Source organism: Meleagris gallopavo, chromosome 2, assembly GCF_905368555.1.
Source record: "Meleagris gallopavo chromosome 2, MGAL_WU_HG_1.1, whole genome shotgun sequence".
Classification (NCBI taxonomy): domain Eukaryota; kingdom Metazoa; phylum Chordata; class Aves; order Galliformes; family Phasianidae; genus Meleagris; species Meleagris gallopavo.
In genome coordinates this window covers 39,309,571-39,327,765 of record NC_139405.1, presented here as the reverse complement: position 1 = coordinate 39,327,765, position 18,195 = coordinate 39,309,571, and the positions used below count along the sequence as shown (strand labels likewise).

At 39.2% G+C, this 18,195-nt stretch overlaps 1 protein-coding gene across 1 annotated transcript in view; it reads left to right on the top strand.

Annotated features, from left to right (window-relative positions):
• Window positions 1-2,497: 2,497 nt before the first annotated feature.
• Window positions 2,498-18,195, top strand: part of NUP133 (nucleoporin 133) — a 31,653-nt gene continuing 15,955 nt past the window's right edge. Inside the window, exons 1-13 of the mRNA XM_085219760.1 lie at window positions 2,498-2,755; window positions 3,742-3,860; window positions 4,600-4,703; window positions 7,068-7,175; window positions 8,097-8,228; window positions 9,356-9,526; window positions 9,928-10,083; window positions 10,200-10,270; window positions 10,867-11,014; window positions 12,177-12,324; window positions 13,172-13,329; window positions 14,306-14,397; window positions 16,747-16,910. Of these exons, the coding sequence (XP_085075886.1) occupies window positions 2,571-2,755; window positions 3,742-3,860; window positions 4,600-4,703; window positions 7,068-7,175; window positions 8,097-8,228; window positions 9,356-9,526; window positions 9,928-10,083; window positions 10,200-10,270; window positions 10,867-11,014; window positions 12,177-12,324; window positions 13,172-13,329; window positions 14,306-14,397; window positions 16,747-16,910 (1,756 nt within the window). The 5' untranslated portion in view covers window positions 2,498-2,570. The remainder of the gene's footprint in view (window positions 2,756-3,741; window positions 3,861-4,599; window positions 4,704-7,067; window positions 7,176-8,096; window positions 8,229-9,355; window positions 9,527-9,927; window positions 10,084-10,199; window positions 10,271-10,866; window positions 11,015-12,176; window positions 12,325-13,171; window positions 13,330-14,305; window positions 14,398-16,746; window positions 16,911-18,195) is intronic.

The window sequence follows — 18,195 nt, the reverse complement described above, 5'->3', positions numbered from 1 at the left end:
GAGGGGCAAAGCAGTGGCTTGGGAGCAGCATCCAGGGAAGGAAGAACGCAGCAGCTTGTCCCCCTACAAGACTCGCTGCTGTTCTGATGCCTTTCCTGATGTTGTGGCAGTACTGTGACACTGCAAGGCACGTCCCCACAGAGGGTCTCAGAGTTCAGCTGCTCTGTTTGCAAGTTCTCTCAATCTCAGCACCAAAATGAGATCTTTGTTCCCTGCTAGTGGTGTTCGTGACAAACAAAAGTACCCTCTCGCATTTTCCCTCCACGCTGGGAGGACATTAGCAGAGGTGTGTGCAAATGAAGAGAAAAGGAGCCAGCCTGGTTTGTGATGAAAGCACCGGCAGAGAACAGGACAGCTCTCCTTGTCCACTGCCCGCTGGTGCCACTGTAATTCAGGATGAAAATATCAGTGCCTGCTGTTTTCCTCCCCTAGAAACAATTTTAGCTCAGGAGATGGGTACCAAGCAAACACGCAAACCACTGTTGCTGGGACACAATTTCTCTATTCTCTACCTTTCTTACTAGCTGTCTCTAGGGAGGTCTCTGTCGGGAGCTGGTATTGTTTAGGCTGGAGCAGACTCTGGAGTGACCTTATTGTTCTCTAAAACGATAGAGGTTGTAGTGAGGTGGAGGCAGGCCTCTTTTCCCAGGTAAATAGCAACAGAACAAGACATAACAGCTTTATGATGCACCATGGGAGATTTAGGTTGTGTATCAGGAAAAATTTCTTCTGAGAAGGAGTGATGAGGCATTGGAACATACTGCCCAGGGATGTGGTGGAGACACTATTCCTGAAGGTGTTCGGGAAGTTTTTTGGATGTAGCACCGTGGCACATGGTTTAGTGGACATGGTGGGAGTTGAAGGTTTGACTAGATGGTCTTAGTGATCGTTTCCAATCTTAATGATTCTATGATTCTAAGAGGGCACAGTCTGCTTTTTTATTATTAAATAAAACCACAACCTTGAAGAGCATGTTGTGGGCTGTTGCTGGCTGTGCTCAAAAGCTCTGCTCTGTGCTATTTGTTTTACTTAAACTACTGTTAACAGTAAGAGGCTCAGTTCCATGAATGAGGATTCTGCTAGTGTACTGCAAATACCAAATGGTACTCAGAAAAGCTTCTGATCACAGGTAAAGTCCATTGAACAAGTCAGATCAAACTTATCCAACATCTCCTGAGTGAAAGGCCAGAACTGTCTTGCAACTAGTAGTTTTTAAAGTGCCCTTGCAGTACATTATATAAAACCCCTCTCTTCTATGCTGCATGCACTGGTGTGCTACTTTGGCCTAAACGTATCCTCTTTGTATTGGAAAAAAATGAAAATGATTCCCAAACATTTATAAATAATTAACTTCACATGCACACAAATACTTTTTTTCAGAATCTACTACTAATTAATGCATTTTACTCTGATCATCTTAGTGGTCTTCCTCTTGACCGTCTCTAAGAGCTCCCTGTCTTTCTTGTTTTGGGGGCCCCAGATCTGGCCACAGTACTCCAGATGGGGCCTCAAAAGGTCAAGAGTAGAGAGGGACAAATTGATTTTACTAATTAATTTTATCTTCTTACATTATTTACATTAATCTTATTACTTAAGCTACTTGTTAAGCTATTTATCTTAAATGCAGTGAATGACTGGCAACAGTGAAGTTCTTTTAACTTGGGTTGCAAGCAGTTAATTCAACTTTTTATTTTAATCTTCTGATACCAAGATACTTAACTCTTTGAAAAGGGAGTGGATTCCTATTAGTGGAGTAATAGAAAAGAATATCAAGTTTTTGCAAAGGTAAAGACTGAACTGGCTGAGACTACACTGCTCGATGTTTCCAACTGTCTTGAACTCAGAGAATTGCTGCCAATTGCTTAAGAAATCTTGAACTCATGATGCTATGAGACAGATCAGTTAATACTGTGACCTGCTGGGTAACTCCATTTTGACGAGCAGGAGATTTCTCATGAATACGCTGCAGACCTTCTATGCACACCTTTCTCTGAACACCTGCACAGTGCCGAAAGGCACACTCAGTAAAGTTTGCTTCCTATATACCACTCACAGTATATAACCAATTAATGAGAATTTTGTCTGCAGATGATGGAATCTGAGCTACCACTATCTTTACAAACTAATTTCATTCCAAAACAGGCAGGCAGCTATTTGCAGCTGGTCTGCCTAAGCAGTATTTTTTACACCATTTTTCAATCAAATGGCAAATCACCAACTGTGAGCTTAAATGCTCTCTCTTTAATCAAACACCGCGGTGGGAAAGAACGATGGGTACTTTCTGAATGTTTATTTATTCATTCAGTTCATTTTAACTGATTGTCTCCTCTGACAACCTACATACAGCTCAACTTCTTCCCTGAGGACATCGCTACGGACCTTCTAGAAACGCACGCGGACACCCAACACAACCATCAGTTGCCCCCGGGGTTTCCCCGACTGCAGCCCAGGGGCTCCCTTCCCGCCCAGCCGGGCGCAGAACAGTGACGTCATTCGTCGGCGCCGCCGCTGTTCGACGTCATTCGGGGGCGCCACGCGGGAGCGTCCGCTCTGCCTCCGCTCCTCTGGCCATGTTCCCCTCGGCTCCCGCTTCGCCGCGGACTCCCGGCAGCTCAGCCCGCAGGGCCCTCGGCAGCGCCGCTCCGAGCCCCCTGTCCCGACCGGGCAGCAGGAAGAACCTGGCCGTGGTGGCGGCGGCCGGCTCCCCCGGGCTCTTCTCCCCGGTGGCTCGGAGGAGCGGTTCCCTCTCGGCTCGGTGAGTGCGGCTGAGGGGCGCCGAGCCGCAGCGCAGAGTCTGGGCAGGGTGCTCGGTGCTGCAGTAACAGTAGCGGGTGGTAGAGGTAATCAGCAGTCAGGCCGGCGATGGAGAAATCCTAGATAACGCCGCGCGGCCAGTGAGGTGTTCCCTCCGGGTGCTCTTACAGTTGCGCTGAAGAGTTTAGACATCAGGACAGGTCCTGTAGAATGTTGCCCTCTGCTGGAGGGAGTAAATCAGCCTCTGTTTTCTACTTTATTTTTGTTTATTCCTTTCTTTTATACGTAATTCAGGCCACAATAAGAGTTTTCTGCCTGTCTATATGCTTGATTTATTTAGTGATATTCAGTAAGGAGCCTTTCTGAAAGATGCAGTAAATTCACGTGCCCAGTATTGTCTTGATTGTGTTGACTGAGATCTTTTCTTGGTAGGATATTTGGTATCATCTCATGTTACCCAGTTCTGACTGAAACACTCTATAATTGAGCATTTTGTGCTTCCTGAATAATGAACAGCTTTGAGCTACCCCGCACTTAAAAGGCTGGAAATTTACAACGAGAATGACTTCATCCTTCATCCCATGACCATCAGAGATGTTAATTATTTCTTGGAATTTTTGCCCATGTCCTTGGAATGTAATGAATATGATCTATCTTTAAATATGTAGTTGGTGTGCATGTTGGTTGAGCGATTCCCCATGCATCCATCACTGTAATAATACCTGCTTGATGGAACTCAGTGGTGTGTCAGTTTACTTTGTCAGTTTTCTCAGCTTTATTCTACTAGAGTTTAATATAAAATGCTGCAAGTTTGATATGTTCTAACCCTCTCTTTTGAATATGAGGGTTCCTCAGATGTGTCTGAAATAGAGAAAGGAACAGGAAGACAAAACAGAATCATGAAAAGTGTAGACATCTGAAGTGAAGGACTGTTGGAGTTTCTGAAGAAGCAATAGAGAACTAATCACAACTTTTGTTTTGTTTAAGAGCAACTCCCACCAGAGTTATACAGCATCCCTCAGCAAGTGAGACTGTTAACTACGATGTGAAAGCTTTTGGATCTGCCCTGCCTGTTAAGGTGATGGAAGCCCTGAAAAACGCTGATGGTAAGACAAGTAAAAAAAAAAAAGTTAAGGTGGTGTTGATGCCATTTAAAAACTGACTGCAGTGGAAAATGAAATGCCTGTGATTTTGTTAGAATCCAGCGTGCTTAACTGTAATTGCAGTTATAATAATACAGGCATATGGATGCGTGTAAGCATTGCTCAGATACTGACTTGTTTTAATTCTCTTGTTTCCTGAACTGGTTGTTCCTTCTTTTATTATTTTTAATCCACGTGCTCTGAGCCATTAAATTAGATACACAGTCAGTTAAATTAAGCTTCAGCTCTCTGATGATGATAAAATCAGTGGATGAAAATAAACAGAAGCGATGGCTTGATATCAGTTCTAAAACCCCAATAGTAGAAACTGTTTTCTCAGTTCAATAAATTACTTAAGCTTCATTTATCTAGCAGAGATAAGAGAAACCAAGGATGTTGGTTACAAAGCTTTATAATAGCTTTGTAAAATTCTTCAGCTGTTTTAAAGATGATTTTCATCTGCAATGATTGTCCAGCTTCTAGAGTAGTGCTGCTTTTCGCTCTCAAAAGTTGAGGATTTGTCAAATGGATTTTTTATACTGTATGTATTAATTGGTATCTTAAATATGTGGAAGATCTAACATGGAATTTAATTTTGCTGCAAAAGATGCTCTTTGTGTATGAGACTGAAGGTGAGTTGATTTTCAGCTTACTGTGTATTGTTGTAAAATATTAACCCTTTGAAAAATTACTTTCTGTGTAGCTGATGACCATCTGAGCGTTCAGGTGGATGAAAGCGGATGGGCCTGGCTAGTCCATAAAGAGAGGCTGATTATTTGGAAGATTGGTCAGTCTCCTGTTGCAAAGGTAAATGAGAGACTAAGATGAAAAATGTGTATGTGTGAGCTAGTTGGACAAGTTATCCAGTTGTGTTGCTTTAAATCAAGGCTTCTTTATAACTTGAAGTTTGCTTCTTCCACCAACAGCAGCATTTGGTATGAAGTCATGCTAACAGCAGTAATTCAAGTTTCTGGCTGAGTTTAACTGCTTTGTATTTCTCACTTCATTTCTAATTGTCACCTTAACATCCAAGTGAAACTTCTATATTTTAATGTGTTAGCCTTGATAAAGTTTATTCCAGTATTTTGAAATGAGTTGGTATCTTGCATGTTGGTTTAGACACTCCCAACAGTGACTTTGAAGTGAGTTTCAGCAGTGTTGAATATATATTTCCTTTAGTTTTTCTTATGTCAAGAAAAATATGTTTTTCTCTGGGAACATTTTTCTAACAGCAGCACAGTGCGTAGCAAGTATGTTCAGAGGAGCCCTGTAGTTGCAAAATCTATATCTTCCAATTAGTGCAACATCTGTTAATTATAGAGATTCTGCTCTTAATGTCAGTGCAGAAATGTCAAGCATTCTGGTACTTAACAGAGGTTTTTTCAGGGATTATTGTTCTTCTGATTGATATGTCACTTTTCTTAAGATAGGAGAATGTTGTCCCTCCTCAGCCTTTCATAGAATCATACAATCATAGAATGGTCTGGGTTGCAAAGGGCCACAGTGATCATTTAGTTTCAACCCCCAACTATGTGCAGGGTCATCAACCAGTAGACCAGGCTGCCCAGGGCCAGAGTTTTCTCAAGTGCTTTCTATTTAATTTGTTCTGCTGTTTTGTTAGTATCTTATATTAATCACAGAACTGTAGGGGTTGGAAGGGACCTCTAGAGATCATCGAGTCCAACCTCCCTGCCAAAGCAGGTTCCCTACACCAGGTCGCACAGGTAGGCGTCCTGGCGAGACTTGAATATCTCCAGAGAAGGAGACTCCACAACCTCCCTGGGCAGCCTGTTCCAGTGCTCCGTCACCCTCACCGTGAAGAAGTTCTTACGCACGTTTGTGCGAAACTTCCTATGCTGCAGCTTATGTCCGTTTCTCCTCGTCCTGTCTCCACGTACCACTGAAAAGAGACTGGCCTCACCGCTATGGCCGCCACACCTCAGATATTTATAAACCTGGATCAGGTCCCCTCTCAGTCGTCTTTTCTCAAGCCTAAACAGACCCAGTTCATTTAGCCTTTCTTCATAGGGGAGATGCTCCAGGCCCTTCACCATCTTTGTGGCCCTCTGCTGGACTCTTTCCAAGAGATCCAGCACGACCTCCCCTTGGTGAACCCATGCTGACTACTCCTGATAACCTCCTTTTCTCCCAGTTGTCTGGAGATGGTATCCAGCACAAGCTGTTCCATCACCTTTCCAGGGACAGAGGTGAGGCTGACAGGCCTATAATTACCCAGATCTTCCTTCTTGCCCTTTTTGAAGACCGGAGTGACATTGGCTATCCTCCAGTCTTCAGGGACTCCCCTGTTATCCAAGACCTCTCAAAAATGATGGAGAGTGGTTTGGCAAGGACCTCCGCCAGCTCCCTCAGCACACGTGGATGCACCCCATCAGGTCCCATGGACTTGTGGACCTTAGTACTGCCTAGGCGCTCGCGCACGTCCTCTATCCTGACTAAAGGGAAGTCTCCCATTCCCCAGACCCTCTCTCTAACCTCCAGGGTGTGGGAAACCTAAGGGAGAGCCTTTTCACTGAAGACGGAAGTAAAGAAGGCATTCAGTACCTCTGCCTTCTCAGCATCCCCTGTTACCAGAACCCCCCCCCCTCACTTAGTAAGGGGCCCACATTCTCCCTAGTTTTCCTTTTGCTGTTAACATACTTGAAGAAGCCTTTTTTTATTATCCTTTATCACTTTAGCCAGATTCAATTCCAGACGGGCTTTAGCCTTTCTCGTTCCATCCCTTCAGGCCCTGACTACATTCCTATATTCTTCCCAAGTGGTCAGACCCTTTTTCCACGTTTCATGGACCTTCTTCTTTCCTTTGAGCTTGCACATGAGCTCCTTAAGATCCTTAAGATATGTCCAAGTAATGGCACCTCTGAGAAGAAACAAAGCTGCGGAGTTGTGAGAAACATTCAGAAATAACAGAAGGAAAACTGCTGTGTTTGAAAGTGCGTGTGTGTGTGTGTTTTAGCCGTTTGCTTGTTATGATAAACTTGCTGAAAAATCTCTTTTGACTTTCTTTGTTTTTATCTTGTGCTATTTTTTTTCCCCTCATGCAGTGCGCAGGCTAGTTTAAAATCAACTTTTGTCAGGGTCAACAGCTGTGGAGACTTTGTGGCACAGGAGTAAGTTCTTACAGTCTAATCTTTATAATTGCATCTTTTACAGTTATCTCTGTGCAAGGAACTCCAGCTGCCACCCAGTGACTACCAGTGGAGTTCCAGTTTAGCAGCTATATCTTGTCTTAGTTCCTCAGGTGACGCACCTTCTTTGCAGGTGATCCAACTTTTCAAAGTCTGTGTTTAAAAATACTGCTGGACCAACCTTTAATATGTTCTATTTTATCTGGTGTATTTTGATTTTAATCTATTTTAAAGTTGTGTACTCGTTATATTATATTTTAAAAGTTAGGATTGTTGATTTCTGTTAAATATGCTTGAAATAAAGTCTCTTCACTTTATGCCTCTTACATGTTACGTAATCAGAATGCCATACAGTTTCTGTGAGCATGCTTTCTCAACTAATGAAGAAATATTTAGTTAACTAACATCTGGGTGTTCAAATACTCAGTCTAAGCAGGTGCAACTGAACTATGTACTAGCTGAAAAGAGTTCAGCTGTCTTTAAATTCGGAGTACACATGGCTGAAAAGCAAAAAACAAGCACCTTCCCCTTCTGTAGTCTTTATAGCAAAGCTGATGTTGGAAGTCTCTTGCATCATGCTTTGAATTTGGTGTCTGGGTCGGAAGCCCTAATAGAGGCACACAGTGTCCTTACGTCTTTTTGAAGAAAAAAATGTTTTCATTTTCTTAATCAATCCAGAGCAGTTTCTTTATTAAATTATAATCTTCCATGTTAAGTCATCATCTTGGCATCCAGAATTCCCCACTACATCTTTTGTCTTGCACCTTGCCTTGTAAATTTTTGCTTTTCAGTAGCAAACTGAAGTATCAGAAACACAAACCCGTACAAGCTGTTATTAGCAAAACAAGCAAGTAGAGCATTCCGTGCGTGTATTAAGAATCATTTTGCTGTTCAGTGTATGCCTGTGAATGTGTATCCATATGTATTCAGTACATTTTCATGTGAGTCCCTCACAGTCTCAATATCTTTTTATGTAAAATAGGATGATGTAGGTAGAGCTGCAGTCTGATTGTTTTTGTCTTGCATGTTACGATGATTATTTTCCCACTTCAAGTCCCTGGCAATAATGGTTGCTACCAGTGAAGGTTCTGTGCGCTACTGGCCCAGTCTTGCCCATGAGGGTTCCTATACTGAGACTTTCACAGACTTTGGAGGCTCTCTATGCAGTTTCCTGACAGCAGTGAAGGTACAGTGCAATAGATTTATATAAAAATACTGCTTTACTGTGTCCAGTTTTTTAATGTCAAACTGAGGAAAGTGAGATCTTCACACTGACTTCATTGTTAAAACTGCAAGCGTGAGAATTTAGAGCTAAAGGAACCGTTTTAAGTCAATGATCTAAAAGTGCGTATTGATGGACAGACTTATCTCTAGCGTAACTTTTGCATGATATGATCATGAAAATTAGGTCAACTTTGTTTTAGCAGCTTCCAGGCTGTGGCTGGTGCTATGGCAATGCCACTGTCTACGCTGGTTAATTTTCACGGGGTTGTTATTTGAAACGAGTTCATGAAATGAAGTGAATGCCTGTTAGTGGTCAGAGCCCATTTTTCAGTTTAGATTCTTTCAAAGGATATAATGCTAGTACAGGTAGAGTACTGTAATGGGATCCAGCATGTAATACATGGAGACTAGCAGAAGATCACTTCAGAAACACACTCCTGATGCAAATTTAATGTAGAGGCACCCATTAGGACACAAAAAATGCACTAGCACAGAAGTTCCTGCCTTTAAAATAAAGTGTATAAGCATCTAGAGTGGAATTTATGCTTTGCCTTATGTTCAAGACTTCACATTTTTCTAGTGCAAAGGTAATACTAATTTTCAGTATAAGGTCCACAGTGCTACGTGGGATTTTAGTATTGTGGTTAGACTGAAATGAGTTTCATGGGTAAAAATGTGATGCTGTCAGAGCTAAGTAGATGACTCTCTTCCGGTACTGACTACCAGTTAAATATTTTGCTAAGTGCTAATTTTTAGTATTTCTTAGAAACAAAAACAAAACAAAACAAGCAAAACAAAAACATTTAAAAGCCCCACCTTTTTCTAATATTGCATATAATATGTTCTGATCTTATATGACGCTAGCATGGTAATATCTTTTTGCAGTTACATGTTTGCTATTGCCCTACTCAGATGTATATAAAAATATATAACATTTCTGTTAATGCTCAAGTAATATGCATGGCTGGTGTCTTGTTCAGTCTTTCTCTTCATGAGCTGACGAAGAATTTTATGACTATTTAATTACTTCAGGAATGTGCTTTTAACTTTCTAACGTAATTCCCTTTTTTTTTTTTTTTTTTTTTTAAGGGAGGAAGCTTTATTTTATCATCTTCCAGAGGCCAGCTAGTTCGACTGATTCCAGATAATTCTGGCAAGATTCATCAGCATGCTCTGCCACAGGGTCAGGGCATGTTTTCTGGAATTGGTCGAAAAGTTTCTTCTCTTCTGGGTATATTATCACCTGGAAATGATGCTGTGGTAAGCCTGAAAAAATTCGGATGCTAATCTACTTTAGTTTCTGTCTGTGCTTTCTAGTCTCAGTGTTTTGGAGAGGAAAAGCACAAGTTTGCCTATGGGTGTATGATGTCAAAGAAAAAATAGAAGACTCTTAATGATTTTATGTTATATACATTATTTTTTTTCTTTAAATAAAAAGGCAGACAGAAATCAAATAAATATGTATGTTATATATTGGAGAATGATTATTTATTCTCTAAATCTGAAAAAAAAAAAACACAAACTTTAAAGCACAGTGTTTCCTGGGGAGTTTGCAAAGCCTTTAAGTTTCACCTCTTGTTCCAGTTTCTCAAGGAAGTGATTTTTGTGTGGACTGAGTGATATAGATCATTGTATCTGAGATTTTCCTATTTTAAATGCAGATTTCTAGTGTTCTGTGGGATAAAGAGAGATCAAGCTTTTATATGCTAACAAATTCAAATTTAAACAAATGGGAGATTGACAGTTCATCAGAACGTTATATTCTCAGCTGGGATGTCAACAGAATCCTGAAGGAACACATTTCAGATGCGATTTGGGTAAGAACAAACTCACTGGGAAGTTTTGTTTTGTTTCCTTAATAAGCAGCCTATTTGTGTATGGTTTTAAGCCAGATACATTGTAGTTTCTTTCTGTTTTGTTTATTTGTTTTTAGGGTTCTGAAAGTAACTATGAAGATATTAAAGGAGGAGTAAATATACAGTATATGGATTTACAGCAGAATCGGTAAGGAAGTTCACTTGCATATGGTAAAGTATATCTACTAGTTGCATTCTGCTTTCTTATCAAAATCTTTTTCTAATAATCTAAAATGTAATTTTACTTGATTGTCACTGTTAATAAAATAAGCACATCAGCTAACTAGATAATCATAGCGTGAAGCACAAAATCAGCTTTCTAGTGTTATGACTCTTTACCTAAGAATAACTTCTTTCATTTTTTTAATGTCATTTTTATTAGGTTTTTATAATACAAAGTCAGTGAATAGCAAATATAACTTATATTACAGCAAATGTAGAAAGTTTTTTGTATGTCTTGTATTTAATTACATAAAATTTCTACAACTGGATTGGTTCAGTTTTGTACTGCAGTATGCATATTTTTATTAAAACAGAATGAAAGAACAAAGAGTTTGCTTTTGAACACAGAGTTTGCTTTTCTGAAAGAAGTAGTAATTTACCTTTAAAATATTGTACTACTATGCAATATGGGAAGTATTTACTTGTAATTGTACTTAAATATCTGTTTTCCAAGTGATAGAGTTCAAGCAAGAGAAATATTTAATAATCATCTCTACTGATGTGAGCTCTTTTGTTGAATAGTGATGGACTGGTGATACTTGCTGCAGCATGGCATCCTGGAGATCATCCATGCCTTGTCTACTATACTCTGATAACTGTAGAAGATAAAGGCTTCCAGATGTCTGATGATGTTGTTGTGGAGGTCACACAGTATAATCCATCTTTTCAGGTATGCAAATGAAAGCTCTAAACTGAGTAGGGAGTTTTGTTTTGTAAAAACAACAAAAAAGAGATCACAGAATCACAAAATTGTGGGAGTTGGAAGGCACCTCTGGAGATCATTGAGTTGAACTCCCCTGCTAAAGCAGGTTCCCTACAGCTGGTTGTGCAGGTTGGCATCCAAGTGGGTCTTGAATGTCTCCAGAGAAGGAGATTCTACAAACCCTCTGGACAGCCTGTTCCAGTGCTCTGTCACTCTGACAGTAAAGAAGTTCTTCCTTACATTAGTGTGTTCCTATTTCTGCCCATTGCCCCATGTTCTATTGTTGCTTACCATCGAAGAGAGTCCGCTACCATCAACTTGACTCCCGTATTTAAGACAAATATAAACAGTACTGAGATCATCTCTCAGCTTTTCCTCATAAGGAGTTACTCCAAGGCCTTAATCATATGTTTTGCTCTCCTCTGGTCTCTTTCTAGGAGATGCTTGTCTGAAATGGGGAGCCCAGAACTGGACGCAGTATTCTAGATGTGGTCTCACCAGGGTAGAGCGGAGAGTCTGTACCTCCCTCACCCTGCTAGCCACACTCTGTAATGCACCCCAGATACCTTTGGCCTTCTCAGCCACAAGAGCTCACTGCTGGCTCATAGCCAACCTGTTGTCAGTGAGGACACCCAGGAGCTTCTCTGTAGAGGTCGTTTCCAGCAGCTCATCCCCCAGCCTGTACTGCTGAATGCAGTTGCTTATTCCTCCCCAGGTGCAAGACTCTACACTTGCCCTTGGGTTCCTCTCTGCCCAACTCTCCAGACTGTCCAGATCCCACTGAATGGCAGCACAGCCTTTTGATGTGACAGTCACTCCTCCCAGCTTTGTATAGTCAGCAAACTTGCTGAGAGTGGACTCTATCCATTCATCTGGGTCATTGATGAAGATACTGAATAAAACTGGCGTCAATGCCAACCCCTGGGAAACACTGCTAGTTATAGGCCTAACATCTTAAACTTTAGGGCAAATGTAAAGCATCCTTTTGGGTCTGAGGTTTTTTTGTTGCTTTATCCCTGTCTTGTTTAAAAAAAGAGAAAATAAATTTAATGCAACTCTAGATCAGCCTTAAAAATGTTAGATGTTTATTTGTTTTGATTTTGATACTGTTCATATGTAACACTTTCAGTCTGAAGAGGAAGTAATGTGCTGTCTGGTGGTCCCAGATTACTTCAGCCACGCTGCTTACCTTTATAAGGAAGATGAGGTGTTTGCTTGTTCTACTGGAACTGGGAGAATCTCATTACCACAGGAGAAAATTTTATTTGGCTTTCAAGGTAGTGTACAGGGAAAAATGTAATGTTTTGTTGATGTTTTTTAATTGAATGTGTTTATGCCATTATATTTCATAGAAAGTAGAATCATATTTACATGTCTTTCTCTCTCTGTCTTTCAAATTGAAGGTTTTTTTGGTAAGTGTATGGAGGAAAACCAAAATGACAGCTGATACCATTACTGATTATTCTGCATATTTTAGATGAAATAGATCTACAATCCTGATAACTGAACCATAGAATGGCCTGGGTTGAAAAGGACCACAATGATCATCGAGTTTCAACCCCCCTGCTATGTGCAGGGTCACCAGCGACCAGACCAGGTTGCTCAGAGCCACATCCAGCCTGGCTTTGAATGCCTCCAGGGATGGGGCATCCACAACCTTTCTGGGCAAAACTGATAACTGATGACCTGGGAATCTTTATTTTGTTTTGGCCTCTTTTTTTTTTTTTCTTTTCCTCCCCTCCCTCCAACGTTCAATTTTTCTTGAAATTAGCTTTGTTTTAAAGGTCAACCTAACGTTCATCATAGCTCTTTGTGCCAGGTGTCCAAATACATTGTCCTTGATATTCAGAGGTGTTTTTCAGTCTGAAGCAGAGATTAGGTAGAGTTTGAGCTACCAGAATCTTGATGGTTTTTTTGGGGTGGGTTTATTTTGTTTTCACTCAACAGTGCACTCAAACGTACATCATTGGTAGCAAACAGTATTCATGCTTTTTGTAAGTCAGGTGCAGTTGTGGGAATTACTATTGGTTCCTAACAAAATTTTATCTATGTTTATGAAACTGTGTCGTATTTTCTTCTTAATATTGCGTTTGACATGCCTTTATTCCTTTGTTGCCATCTTAGGAGACAGCATTTTAGGAGCAGGCTCTTATACTAGCCTCCCCATCTTCTTTGCCAAAAGAAGTGGACTTATTACCATCTTATCCAGAGAAAACATTTCTGTGCTTCCTGAAGACCTTGAAGATTCTCTGTCCTCTTCTGTTGCTGGACCAATAAGTGAGGTAATGGTTGAAAAGCGAGAACAGAAACAAAATATATTTTTGGACAGTTTGTATTCTCTCTTACAGTATTTGTCAGTTTGGGTAAGGCGTTTCTTCTCCCTACCCCATGATCTGGAGTAGAAATCTCTAAGAAATATGTAATTTTTATCACAGATGTATTACTAGGTGTCACTAGGCCTGATAGAATTCTGAGTTCAAACTGTAGAGATTGGAGATTTTGCTCTTTTCTGTCAGGATGATCCCTAAAGCCTTTTCCTTTATGTGTGTAACAGACAGAATTTTCTTACTGCATTCTGAAAAGCTTGGAGTCTAAATTGATAGGTGCTGAATATTGTTTCTGCTCTTCTATGTATTTTTGTTTGAATACAGCCCTACCAAAATGTGTGTGATAGCATTTTTATTGCCATTTTGGGCAGTGTGTGTTTAGTAACCTCTTAAATACTTCAAACATGTTGTCTTTAAAATGTGTGTAGAATTTGTTGTCAAGATGTCCCTGGAGTAGGCGGGAAGAATGGAAAACCTTGCTAAGATAGGAAATAGGGGTGATGTTGATGGGCTAATAGTGAGTTTCAATTTTTATTCCTGTTAAATCACCTTTTTAGATGTGTTACTATAAGCTAGTGTTTTAGTGGAAGACCTTTGTGGTGGTTGCTCAAATGGAACTATATTTTTCTTACTGGGTTAATCTCTATCTAGATTTGTCTGCACTTTTTGTGAGCAATAGAACTTGTTGTTATTTTGTAAAATTTTGTCAAAAATGTTAGTTTTGAACGCCTAAAACATATGTGTACACATATTACATGTACACACACAGAGCTACTTTATTGTAGGTTATCTTTTGGGCTTAAAAAGCACAACTGCTTCCAAGTGGCACTTTTATTTTGAATCTATGTTGTTATGAAGAAAAACAGGTTTAATTTCATAATGAAGCTTGCTATTTGTCTTTCATCTGAAATACTTTCTTTGTGTTATTAAGAGTCCTGCGTTTGATCCAGCCAGTAGGCTAGAAATTGTAGCTCAAGAAGATAAGACAAAGTTACTGAAAGCTGCTTTTCTACAATACTGCAGGTAAAAATTGCACTCTATCTTTGAGACTTTTTTTTTTTGCTATTTTTGAAGGCACATTGGTACTTGAGTAGGAGGTTGTCTTGGTAAAGGTTTACTGTTGTGCTCCTCAATTAACAGTGGTTTTAGTGACACATGCACTTAGAATAGCACAGGTGCATCACTTCTTCATTAGCTGAAGATGCATGCTAAGAAGGAGCAGACCTTATATTAAGAAAAACTGCTTATGGTACTCTAGGAAAAATCATAGTTTAATTTGCAAAGAAAGCATAAATGTTTCATCCACCTCTAGATGTATTTTCAGAAAGATATTTTTACTGTGTATAAGCCCTGCAGTACTCTGTTAGTGTCAGTGAGAACATTCTCAGCTTTATTCATTTGTTTTCTTTATTCTTTCAGTGTGACACTTTATTGTTAAAAGTAAATAGGTTTTCCTATTATTTCTCACCTTTATTTGCTTATCAGTTTTCAGTAACACTGTGGAACATGTTGAACTGATCTAGTGGTTGGTGTCCCTGCATATAGCAGAGGGGTTGAAAGTGATCATTATGGTCCTTTTTAACTCAGGCCATTCTATCGTGCAATCATTCTATTTCCATGAACATTACCAACAAGGCAGATTTTGTGGAAAGATGGCATCTTTTTTAGATTGGCAAATGCAAGTGAGAAAAAAGTGACGTTTTTGGGGTAGAAATAGAAATAAATATTGTTCTTCAAACTATCCTAAGGAAGGCAAACTTACTGTTGCAACACTTGGAATGCCTCTGAAAGGTTTGCTGATATACGAAGGAGGAAGAGGAGAGATGAAAAGATATATGGAGATGCAGGCTTGGATTAATTCTATTTAGAAGGGGTTGTTTTCAATATATATTCATTACTACAGAGCAAACAAACGGAAACACTCTTAAGACTAATCTCTGTAAAGAATCTTAATCTTCTTAAATTACTTCTTTCCCAATCAGATTATGTTAGGGATTCATTGCATAGAATAAAGAATATCAGAATAAGACGTAAACTTGCACAGAACTTAGGAAACCTCAATTTTCTGAGAACGTGAACAAGGGACTGGTAACAGGATCAGAGGAAAGTCGGGAGTAGTAGGGTGGACTGTGTGAAACAGCATGAAAGTCTACTGTTATATAGTTATAGATATGTGGGTTATATATAGTATAACCCAAAAGAGTTACATTTACAGAACTAGAAGAAATTAATAGTTTGGTTTGCACAACTTTTTTACTAGAAAAAAATGGCATAAAAGCTGAGAAATCTTCGAGAGAACAGCTGTAGCAGTGACCTGCCCAGGTGGTAAAGCAGTTGATGTAGAGGAAAGTTGTGCAGCTCGTGGAAATGTGCAAATCCACAAGCTGTGCATTGACCACAGTTGAACCTTACAGATCTAGTGATCATTATATGAATGTTCTGGGAAAGATAGAGGTGATTCTTGCACCGTACTGGTTGATGACAGTTTGTGGTTTGATGGAAGCAATAAAAAGCAGCACATAAATTCCTTAGAAAAATGTGTCGTGAGAGAGGTGAAGATAGGACTTCCTTCCCATAAATGATGTAATACATTCTTGTTTTTAAAAGTATGTTTTACTTCAGTAAACTTCTGTTAAATTTCTGGATGCAATTCTGATTTTATTTCAAGACATTTGGCTTAGACAAACATTCATACGAAGTCTGATTAACACTAAAAGTATAAATATTTTCCAGTTAATATTTTGGAATCACGGTAATCCTTGGTTGAGTACAATAATTTTTAATCACAAAATCAAATTGATGCTTTTTGTGTATATTGAATGTCTCTTACAGTGCTTCAGTACATCATCATACCTTTTAAGCTGAAAGAACATTTAGATGCTTCTTCCTTATTCTTAATTTACTGACCTGAATAGAAAGAGTTTCTAAAATGTATAGGAAATATGAATAATGCATTATAGAGTTTGTCAGATTTTTGAGAGCTTTTACTGTATTGTCAGTCATGGGAGTGATGTCTTATATTCTTGCAAGGATTTCACAGCAAGCAGTTGATCTTTGGAGACTTAATTATCAATGACAATCAATAAACAGCAAAGGCTGAATCTTTTTCTCTTAATAGGAATAGGGACAATTAAAAGTAACTTCAAATACTTGCTGATTATGCTTCTTACTTTTAAAGACTGTGCAATTTGCTTACTTTAGAAGAATCAGAATACCTTTTATTTGTGACTAAAGATAGCCCAAACTGTTCAATATTTATAGTCTAAAATACAAGAAGAGTATCTCAAAAGGTGCTACAAATTGAGTTGTTCTTGTTCCTATAATCCTATCATATTTTTTTATTTCTTATATATTGCATTTCTTTTATTTCAGGAAAGATATAGTTAATGCTCAAAGCATGGTAGTTGAACTATTTCCAAGTAACACAGATGTGGATTCTGATGCTGAACTGGATAAGGCGGTGACTCAGATCAGTCTGGATTTAATGGATGATTATCCTGCCTCTGATCCAAGATGGGCTGAATCTGTACCTGAAGGTAAGTAAGTTGTTTGGTTGATCTGTGAAAAACTGCTTATGGTGCTCTAGGAAAGATCATAATTTGCAAAGAAAGCATAAGTGTTTCATCCACCTCTAGATGTATTTTCAGAAAGGCATAAAGGTGCATCTTATGAGACTGCCAGATTAACTTCCAGTTTACTGTGGTTAGTTCTTCATATAGTAACAGAAACAGCAAAGAAAATGGGCGTTTTGGGGGATGGGACTTTTCTGCAAAGACTGAGTGGTACCACTTCAGTGTTCCCATAATTCCTTGAGTAGGTCTAGATTATTTTCTGCAGATAAATGTGTTAAGAAAAATAAGAGTTTATTTGCTCATGCTTGACCTTTTGTTAGCATGGATGTACAACTTCTGATAGATTTGGATCCTGGGTTGGGTAGAGTTAGCGCATCTCTCTGGCGCATTGGTATTGATGTCTGCTTTAAAGAGAAAACTATTTTGAATTTTTTTGTTGTATGTAAAGGATTAGAATAGACACCTTTTAAGAAAGAAATATCCTTGTTTCCTGATTTTCTTTTCTTGAACCATGTTAACTTGAAGCTGTCCCCAGGACCTTCAGGCAGCAGTTGCCAGTTTCTAAACAGTCTCACTTGAAAGTGTGTGTACTAAGTATATACAGATGTATGAAATTGTCAGCCATCAAATCCTTAGTGTTATCTGAATCTTAATTTCATCTTTAACTCGGCAATTTATCTACACTTCTTATTGCCTAATAGAGAAGGGGAAGTTCACTGCTTCTTGGAAATAGTTCTGCTAATTTTGCTGATAGTAACAGTTCTTTTGAGTTTTGTATCTTAGTAGTTTTTTGGCTTAAAGCATAAATAGAAAGTATTCAAATACAGAAAGGATTTTGTCTCTGGAGAATCTGCTTAGGTGAGATACCTGTAGGTGTGTTCATGAGGAAGCTTCCATCATCCTTACTGACTCCTTGAACGACCTCGTTGTTTGGTGGATGTATTAACATGCTTTTCGGTTGGAGGTTCATTTGAGGAGGAGGAAAAGTAGTTCTGATTAGGCCACTGCTTATGTTATGTAGTGGAACTGTTCAGGCAATGCAGAGGTAAAACTCAAGTCTGAGTGCCTGTAACTGCAGACTTTATTTGTGGTAGCTGTGATCTAGGGCATATAAATTCAGCCATATAAATTCAATTAATGTACTATGATAAAAAATAGTATCTTTTAATCTTACTAAAACTTGAGTAAGTTTGTAAGCTATTGTTTTAGCAGCATAACAAATTCATGAGCGCTTTGGAATAGTGCTGAT